The 10,351-nt window shown below is 38.3% G+C and overlaps 1 protein-coding gene across 1 annotated transcript; it reads left to right on the top strand.

Moving 5' to 3' along the window:
• Window positions 1-9,591: 9,591 nt before the first annotated feature.
• Window positions 9,592-10,056, top strand: LOC138339334 (uncharacterized). Its single transcript, XM_069290926.1, has one exon. It carries the CDS (start codon window positions 9,592-9,594, stop codon window positions 10,054-10,056), a length of 465 nt encoding a protein of 154 aa, XP_069147027.1.
• Window positions 10,057-10,351: the final 295 nt, after the last annotated feature.

The raw sequence follows: 10,351 nt of genomic DNA, 5'->3' as shown, positions 1-10,351 counted from the left end.
GATGGGTTGAATTGTCCATGTTGAATAATTATAATAATGGAAAAAAGGGTAGTAAAATACAATGTGATTAATTATCGTGTGATATGTGTTGAGAATAGTTTGAAAGGCTTGTTGAATCATTGTTGATATTTTATGATGATTGTATTGTTGTGAATTGTGCAATGTTATGAAAATGGTAACCTCCTCAATATTTGTACGGACATGTCATTTGCATTGTTCTGATACATGATTGTGACAAGTGTGATATGAATTGAGAAAGAACAAGTAATTAAAGAGGATGTACCATTTTGAGGGACGTATCGCTCGCCGTGATTTATAATATATTTTGATGTATGTATCACACGCCGTGATGGATACTATATATATCAATGGATATATTCATGCACCGCGATAGATATTATTATCAAATGACGTGTCATGCATTGCGGCAGATGCACGGACAAATATGTCCCCCATAGGTCCCAGACTGAGAGACAACAGGTGTGTCTCATTAGGTCAGACATGCATCACTATACTTGACATTGCATTGCACTTTTTGTTATTGGTAAACTTGATCTTGTGTGTTACTAATCATGTGAGTGCATTTCTGTGGAACTTGTGACTGATGAATATTGAGCGTGTTGTTGAAGATATGCAATTATTAGAGTTTGTTGTTGAGAATACGAAACTGTGTGATTGAGCGATGTGCTTTGTAGATTGCGAAATGTTAGGTTGGGCTGGTTTTAAGCAGGTTGTAGTTGTGGAGGTTCGGTTGTGGTGTAAGGAGTATCCGTATTCGATCCCCTTATCTCATGTTTAGAGGCTTACTTGCTGGGTACTGTATTGCTTGGTACTCAATCCTTTCTTCTACAATTTTTTGTAGGTTACTAGCCCGGGCCTTTGTGATATATTATCTTCCTTTCCGAGGCTTTTTGGAGATTTATGAGGTAGTTGTTTGTCATCTCGGCAAACGTTCTTGCCATTATTATGATTTTGTTCTACTCTAGGAAAATGTCATATGAGACTTCCATTTTCTTTTGATTCAATTGTAATACTTTAGAGGTTTGTGCATGTGAAAACAAGATTTTGGATATACTTTTAAGTTGAATATAAATTTCCGCATTTTATTATAAGGGTTTAGTTTTAGGCTAACTTCTCTTGGTGAGATAAGACGAGTGTCATCACGTTCATTTTTGGGTTTTGATAAAAATGGTATTAGAGCCCCATGTTCATAGGTCTCTAGTGTGTACAAGTTAAGTCTAAATAAAGTCTCGAAGATCGGTACGGAGACTTTTGTACTTATCTTTGAATGGTTGTAGTGACTTTAAGGAATAATCTTTAATTATTAGATCTGCATCGTGCGTACTTAGTCGGATTTTGATTTTTATCGCTCCACTCCATTCAATTTCACTTATAGTGATGACTCCTGCCTAATTCCTCACGTAGTTGATGTCGTGCATTTTTTGAATGTTAAATCTGATATTAAGATGGAAGTAGAATTCTTATGAAAAAATGTTTGGTTAGATTTAGAATGTTCAACAATTTGAAGGGGTTGTGTACGGTTAGTTACCATAGTAAAATGAATATTACTTGTGTGGTATATACGATAATTAGACTGGATTAACAATTGAAAAAGAAATGGCTAAAGGGATGTCTAGATTATTTATACACTCAAATTACACCTCCCTAAAGAAGTATAAGCAGTCTAATCAAGTAAAGAACCCCACTAGTAGGTTGGGGTCAATTGCATGAGGAAAATGTCTTAGACTTAACTTCAATTTACGATCATGTCTCTTTAGCCAAGGTTTTCTCGTAAACAAGTAACTAGGGGGGGGGGCATTGTGAAACAATTTTATTTAACACTTCTAAGCTAACAAGTCAACAAAAGTAACAATTTAGTTTTTATCATGTTTTGAGACTAACTAGGGGTATATGTGTTCTCCATAGGTTCATAATGTCGTATTCCTAGCAATAGCAATTTTTTTCTAGTGTTTTGCATGTAAAGTAGTAAGTTATAAATATCTAAATCATTGGTCTGACATCTATAGAATTTCATGCCATACCTTGGTCCGGTTATGTGTGTATAATTTACTAACCCTTACCGTTACCTCATATTAGACATCATAGTCGATATATGACTTAGTTATTACTTCGCACCAATTGACACTAGTCTATTAGATAGTATCCCACTAAATCTATGCTGATAATTCTTTTTCCTATTACTACCTCCTTGGTCCGGCAAGTAGCAACAAGACTAGTTCTAACGTGTGCACTCGTTAAAAAGACAATACATGCAAGAACCTGATTGAGAATTGCTTATTTTCTAGGTATACTTTGTTAATCACCCATGGCTCCCCCAACCTTAGTTGTGGATTTTGTTACCCATGTAAGCAAGAATAAAATTCATTGTTTGAAAATAAGAAATCATAAACTTACTTTATCAATAAGAAGAAACCCAGAAAATATGAAATTGAAAGATAAACTTCAAACCCAATCTGAAAATTGATTGATTGATAAAGTTTGAAATACCAATATCCGAACAAAATTAGAATAATACTAAGAGTTTCTAACTTCAAAAACGAGGTTTTGATCCCCTATTTATAGAAAACATTGTCCTAAATTAAAAGGAATTGAAATAAGGAAAGTTTGTTCAGTTCACACGACTTTAATATAAGGACCAGCTGACGGACCGTCAATAATCAATGCTCCATAGACTCATTTCGTATTTTAGGACTTAGAATAATTTTTCTCCCCTTAGATGTCACCCTCTCTGAAGCAATCGTCGGACCAACAGTATGGTCCGTCAATGCCCTCCGTCGCTCCTTCCTGAGAATTTTTTCCAACTTTGGGTACTGGAACCTTCTTTGATCAAAACAACGGTTGTGCAGTATGGTCCGTTCCCTTTCGTGGCTCCACATTTCCCGAGTGGTCTCCAAGGTCCTTAACTCATAATCTAGGATTCCTAACTACGGTCCATCAATCGAACAACGGATCATCGATGGCCTCGTAAGTCTTATTCTACATTTTTCAGTTGTTTCCTCATCTTGCCTTCTGAACATTTTTCCTATAATACAAACACAAACGCATGTTAAAACTATTACAAAAAGGCTCCAGGCAGACACAACTCTTAAGCAAAATGCATTGAAAGCATTGTGAAGCTACAATACATCAACACCCTCAACTTAAATTCATTGTTTGTTCTCAAGAGACGCACTATGATTCAAAACAACACGTGTACAAAAGTATACTCTTTTAAGCTCTTGCAATCACATGGCTATTAATCGCGACTCTTTTATTTACTATAGTTCATTTGAGTCTCTCAGGTTCGACAAAATAACTCATTTGGTTCACATCATGATACAAACTCACCATTCACTTATACTTCTACTATTTTGCCTCTCAGCAAGGTACCAACTTTCCGACACTGCAACTAGTGCCCTCACTTCAAAAGAAATCCTCATTTTTTGCATAGTGATTTTAAGTTTAGGTACAAGGATCTTTGTTCAGCACTCACGCTCATAAACAAGTGTAAACATAGCTAGTACTAGTCTCCATAGTCTTGCCATTATTTTCTCTGCTTTGGTTCACTACACAAGACTTTAGGATCACAGTAGGAATTTTTTGGCTTGTAACGTAGGCTCAGGGTCCGGTGTGGTACATTTGGGTATATTTTTATTGACTTTTTTCCCTCCTTCCTTGACCTTTCCACTAACTTCCTCCCTCTTTTCATTTGCTTTTTACGCCCTACTTTTCCTTGCTTTTCATCTTTTCTTTGCTCCCCTTTTTTTTTTTGGATATGACTGTTATTTATTTTTCAACATTTTCTATTCAAACTCTTTTCTTTCTTTTCATTTTCTTTTCTCTTCCTTTCAATTCAATTGTCAATTTCACGGAGTCTCATCTTTCACTCACTTTCTCTTTTCTTTTCAACATTCATTTATTTTCATACCCATTTTTGGGTTCTCACTCATAATAGCCACCCTCAACTCATGACTTTTCAAGAGTTGAGGTACACGATACCTGAGGTTTGGTCAGGGACAAAATGAGGTCATTTTCTACACTAGCCACCCTCAACTTAGGATTTTGGCCTAAATCGAAGTGCACATGTCCAAGGAGGGACCGAGACCAAAACATTAAACCATTAGAAGGTGAGTTGGTGTTATTGCCTGTGTTCTTTTCCCCCTCGAGACTGGTTAATTTTCTGTTGAATCGACATGTTGTTATTAAGAATTTTATTGAAAATTGCACATCCTTTGTGCAAACTACTCGAGAAGGAATGTAAGTTCTATTCCGATGAATCCTGTCTCAAGACATTTGATGAGTTGAAGAAGAAGTTGGTGTCTGCGCCCATTATTATTTCACTAAATTGGAGTGAGCCATTTGAGGCGATATGTGATGCTAGTGGGGTTGCACTTGGCGTGGTATTGGGTCGGAGAAGAGATAAAATCCTTCACCCCATTTAATATACGAGTAAGGCCCTAAATGAGGCTCCAAAGTACTACACAGTAACTGAACTAGAGCTTCTTATGGTGGTGTTTGCATTCAAAAAATTTTTCTCTTATTTGCTTGGTAGAAAGGTTATGGTGCACACAGACCACTCCGCTTTGAGGTACTTGATGGCAAAGAAATATGCGAAGTCGAGGTTGATTAGAGGGTACTATTGTTGCAAAAGTTTTGTTTCGAGATGAAAGATAGAAAGGAGACTGAGAATCAACTGGTCGACCATTTGTCTAGATGAACATGTATTGGCCACTTCTCAGGATTTGATCCCATGGTTCGCAGACTTTGAGAACTATCTTTAATGTGATGTACTTCCATTCGATTTATCCTTCAACTAGAGGAAAAAGTTCATACATGCTGTGAAAACATTCTTTTGGTATGATCCGTACTTATACCAAAGTTATGCCGATGGGGTTATTCGTCGTTGTGTACAAGAGGTTGAGATGTTGGGTGTTTTGGAGGCATGTCACTCCTCACCCGTGTGTGGGCACCACAATGGTATTCATACTGTGCATAAGATATTGCAGTGTGGCTATTATTGGCCAGTCATCCACCAAGATTCCCAATATTTTGCCAAGTCATGTGATCGGTGCCAATTCGATGGAGCAATAACGAGGAGACATGCACACCTCTTAAATCCTATTCTGGTGATTGAGTTATTTGATGTACAAGGAATTGGTATTATAGGACCATTTGTGAGTTCTCATTAGATGATGTATATACTAGTGGAGGTAGACTATGTGTCAAAACGGATGGAAGCAATAGCGCTTCCTAAAAATAAAGGAAAGAGTATCACTACTTTCTTGAAAAAAAATATCTTCTCCAGTTTTGGTAGACCTAGGGCCATTATTAGTGATGATGGCTCTCACTTTTGTAACAAGTTATTAATGGGAGATTGGAGAAATTTGGGGTTCTCCATAATGTGTCTACTCCTTATCATCCAAAGACTAGCAGGCAAGTTGAGGTGTCCAATCGAGAGATCAAGCAAATTCTTGTGACAATAGAACGTATTGGTCAAGGAGGCTTGATTATGCTCTTTGGGCCTACCCAACTGCATACAAGACTCCCATAGGTATGTCTGCATACAAACTTGTATATGGGAAGGCCTGTCACATGCCGATCGAGTTAGAGAACAAAGCCATGTGGGCAATGAAGAAACTAAAGATGGATCGGAATGAAACGGTTGAACAAAGACTAAATGGGTTGAATGAAATTGATCAAAATTTGATACACTCAAATTACACCTCCCTAAAGAAGTATAAGTGGTCGTAATCAAGCAGAGAAGCCTACTACTTGGTTGGGGTCTATTCCACAAGGAAAATGGTTTAGACCTACATTAAATTTAACCACTTCATGATCTCCTTTTCACTACCTCTTGCATAGGTGTATTCAACCTTCTTTGGTGCTCAACAATTTTTTTCTGATCAGGCATGAGTTGGAGTTTGTGTGAACAAATACCGGGAGGAATCCCAATAATGTCCGCAATAGTCTAAACAATGGCTCGTTTGAAACTTTTCATAATCTCCACTAAACACTCTACTTGTTGCCCATTCAAATCTGCCACAATTATCACAGGTAAAGTGTCATCTCTACCCAAGAAAACATACCTTAGATGAGGAGGTAGAACCTTAAGCTCTAAATTTAGAGCCCCCTCAATAGATGGTTTTGGGGGTGGAGACTTGCTATGCTTCATATAACTCAAATTTCTTTGGTTTTTACAAGTATTAATTTCGTTCAAGTGCAGCCCCTTAAACTTATAATCTTCAATACCGTCACTCTCAAAATTAATGATCACGACCGCTAGTGCCTCAACGCCTGCTTGCTCTTTAATTTTTACCTCATATATACTCCCAAACCTGTAGGATATAGAAGATACCACTTGGATGTCACAACTCTGCTTCATGGACCTACATATGTTGATAGTTGCTTTTTCATTGTTTAACCTAAACTTCATCTGTCCTTTTTTCGTATCAACCAATGCTCATTCGGTGGTAAAGAATGACCTCCCTATAATAAAGAAAACCTCAAAATCAACCCATAGTCAAGAATCACAAAATTGGATGGAAATATAAATGACTCCACTTTCACAAGCACATCATAGAGTATACCTATGGGAATATTTCAATGTTCGATTGGCTATAAATAACTCTATCATAGTAGGATTTTGGTCACCTAAACCTAACTTCTTATAAATTGAAAGAGGCATGAGGTTTATGGTTGCACTAAGATCATATAGTGCTTAAGCAAAGTGTAGAAACCTGATTGTACATAGAATGGTGAAAGCGCCATGATCTTCCTTTTTTCTGCACAAGAGACCTTCTAGCAATAGCACTGCAATGCTACATTCTGTCATCATCTTTGAGGGAACGGTGGTGGAGGTCTAGGAATGGGGACAACTTTTTGAGACACCTCTACTTTTATCACCATGTTGTCCACCAACTCTCCATTAGTTTCTACAACCTTTTTGTCTTTTCTCATATCATCTTCTACCACAGACAACATAGGTGGATCGATGCTTTGCTTACACCTCGAGTAGTGACTGCCATGCAATGCCCATTATTTTTAAGATTCTGGATGATGTTGCTAGAAATAGTGTCGGGTTGACGTGGATTCACAATATTAGACAATTGATCTATTTGTAACTCAATATGCTTATCGAAACCACACGTGCATCCACCTTTTGCGAAATGTTAGCTAAATCACCTCTCAACTCCTTGGCATGCTCATCACTAGTATCAAATTTCCTCATCATCTTTTGTAGCATATCCTCGACTCACGCCATACTACCTCCACCGTTCCTAGGAGAAACTTCCCAATTTTTAGGGGAAATATATGGCCCAATTCGATAATTCCTGCTACAATATTTATTCTAGTTGAAGTTATTATTGTGGTTGTATTTCCCATCTCAAACATATTGACCCTCTTAATTGTAGTTACCATAGTCCTGACCCTCGTTTCCTTGATCGTGGCGCCAATTATTCTGATTGGAGCCTTGGGCGTTTGGTCGGAAACCCCTCGTCTAATCATTCACTACATAGGCATCTTCTTCAAAATAGTACTCATCTAGCGGTGGTGGTGGTCTAGTCAAGTAGTTCACCGTATTTACCTTCTCTGAACCTATGTTCACATGTTTCAAAACCAACCCTAACTCAGTTCTCATCTGTGCCAACTCTTGACATATCTCATCTGCTGTTGGGTTTTTTGTAGCTTGTACTGCAAAAGTTTTTCTCCCAGTGTCTGACTTTCTAGTGCTTCAAGACTTGTTGTATCAAGATATCTTCTCCAATTTCTTTGTGATCTCTGCATATGTGCACACTCCATAGGAACACTTTGCAATAGTATCAAGAATTGCTTTAATATTATCATCTTGACCCCGATAGAATTATTCTTTCAACGACTCATTATCAATGAGGTGGTTTGGGATCCCTCTCACAAATGTAGTAAATCTTTCCCAAGAGCTACTCACCGACTCCCCAGGTAGTGCCACAAAGTTGTTCACTTTATCTTTGTGGTTGAGCTTCTTGGACACTGAGTAATACCTTCCTAAGAACACATCTCTCAATTGATCCAAAGTATAAATGGAGTTGTAGGGAAGCTAAGTAAACCATGTGGTGGCATCTCCTCTAGTGACAGATGAAACACTCGCAACCCGATCACATTCATATCCATGTTTGGCCTACCTATACAACTCTTACACATGTACCTCAATTTGGCTATGTGATCATGAGGGTACCCTTATGAAGTCCTGAGAATAAGCCCCTCACGGTGAGTATTAGAATTAAACTACTAGTCACCATGAATGTATACCCAGGTGGCAAACGGGGTAGGGCAAGAGGTCCATCAGAGTCAGTAATGTTAACGTTGCCCCTATTAGTAATCCTGAGGTTGTGGTGCTGGGGATGCATCCTCAACGCATTCTCCAATTGTTTTTCAACCTGAACTTGATTGTGTGCCTCAAACGGCAATGGAGTTTTATGGATTGCCCCATCACCTAGATTGGTTGGATTCTATTGATTTTTCATCCTTCGCAATGTAAAGTTATGTTCAGGATCGAATGGAATGAGTGGTTCTCCTCGGCTTTGTGTACTTGACATACACTAGATGTAACAACCTTAAAAACGGCTATGATAAATAATGCTTAATGTGTCTAGAATGCCTACGATTAGACCGGGTTCACACAGATTGATGCACGTAGACCAGACCTCTGAACCCTTCCTACAGCCAAGCCAACTAACTTGTGGATTTATTTGAGCTAGAAAAGGTTGGGTCCAGCCATGTAGGGCTCTCGAATACGAATACTCGAATGATTCTTTACCGCACTTAATAAGGGAAAATCTTAGATTTGGAGGGTTTACAGGCAAAATGGTCTTTTTCCTGGCTAAGGGTAGCATCATAATTACCATAGATATATAATTAATTATTTAATTAATAAGGTGGAGGGTCATTTTTGGGAGAGAGGGCCGAAAATTGACTCTTAGAGTGAAGTCTTAGATGTGAAGCCGAGGTTGATTAGAGGGTACTATTGTTGCAAAAGTTTGGTTTCGAGGTGAAAGATAGAAAGGGGACTGAGAATCAAGTGGTTGACCATTTTTCTAGATGAACATGTATTGACCACTTCTCAGGTTTTGATCCCATGCTTCGCAGACGTTGAGAACTATCTTGAAAGTGATGTACTTCCATTCGATTTATCCTTCCACCAGAGGAAAAAGTTCACACATGACGTGAAAAAGTTCTTTTGGTATGATCCTTACTTATACCGAAGTTATGCCAATGGGATTATTCGTCGTTGTGTACTAGAGGTTGAGATGTTGGGTGTTTTGGAGGCATGTCACTCCTCACCTGTGTGTGGGAACCAAAATGGTATTAATAATGTGCATAAATATTGCAGTGTGGATACTATTGGCCAACCATCCACCAAGATCCTCACGATTTTGCCAAGTCATGTGATCGGTGCCAATTCGATGGAGGAATATCGAGGAGACATGAACTCCTCTTAAATCCTATTCTGATGATTGAGTTATTTGATGTACAAGGCATTGATTTTACAGGCCGTTTGTGAGTTCTCATTAGATGATGTATATAATAGTGGAGGTAGACTATGTGTCAAAACGGATGGAAGCAATAGCGCTTCCTAAAAATAAAGGAAAGAGTATCACTACTTTCTTGAAAAAGAATATCTTCTCCAGATTTGGTAGACCCAGGGCAATTATTAGTGATGATGGCTCTCACTTTTGTAACAAGTTGTTCAGTGGGAGATTAGAGAAATTTGTGGTTCTCCATAATGTGTCTACTCCTTATCATCCAAAGACTAGCAGGCAAGTTGAGGTGTCCAATCGAGAGATCAAGCAAATTCTTGTGAAAATGGTGAATGCTAATAGAACGTATTGGTCAAGGAGGCTTGATTATGCTCTTTGGACCTACCCGACTGCATATAAGACTCCCATAGGTATGTCATACAAACTTGTATATGGGAAGGCTTGTCACATGCCGATTGAGTTAGAGCACAAAACCATGTGGGCAATGAAGAAACTAAAGATGGATTGGAATGAAACGGCGGAACAAAGACTAATGGGTTGACTGTAATTGATCAAAATTCGATATACTCAAATTACACCTCCCTAAATAAGTATAAGTGGTCGTAATCAAGCAGAGAACCCAACTAGTAGGTTGGGGTCGATTCCACAAGGAAAATGGTTTGGACTTAAGTTAAATGTAACCACTTTATGATCTCCCTTTTCACTACCTCTTGCATAGGTGTATTCAACCTTCTTTGGTGCTCAATACTTTTTTCTGATCAAGCATTAGTTGGAATTTGTGTGAAAAATACCGCGAGGAATCCCAATAATGTCCGCAATAGTCCAACCAATGGCTC

Source organism: Solanum lycopersicum, chromosome 11 (genome assembly GCF_036512215.1).
Source record: "Solanum lycopersicum chromosome 11, SLM_r2.1".
NCBI lineage: Eukaryota > Viridiplantae > Streptophyta > Magnoliopsida > Solanales > Solanaceae > Solanum > Solanum lycopersicum.
Note: the sequence above shows the minus strand (reverse complement) of the source record. Positions and strands in the feature narration are given on the sequence as shown.

Bases quoted from the DNA above. Each gene is read 5' to 3' on its own strand.
- LOC138339334 (XM_069290926.1), top strand. From the start codon at position 9,592: ATGGAAGCAATAGCGCTTCCTAAAAATAAAGGAAAGAGTATCACTACT.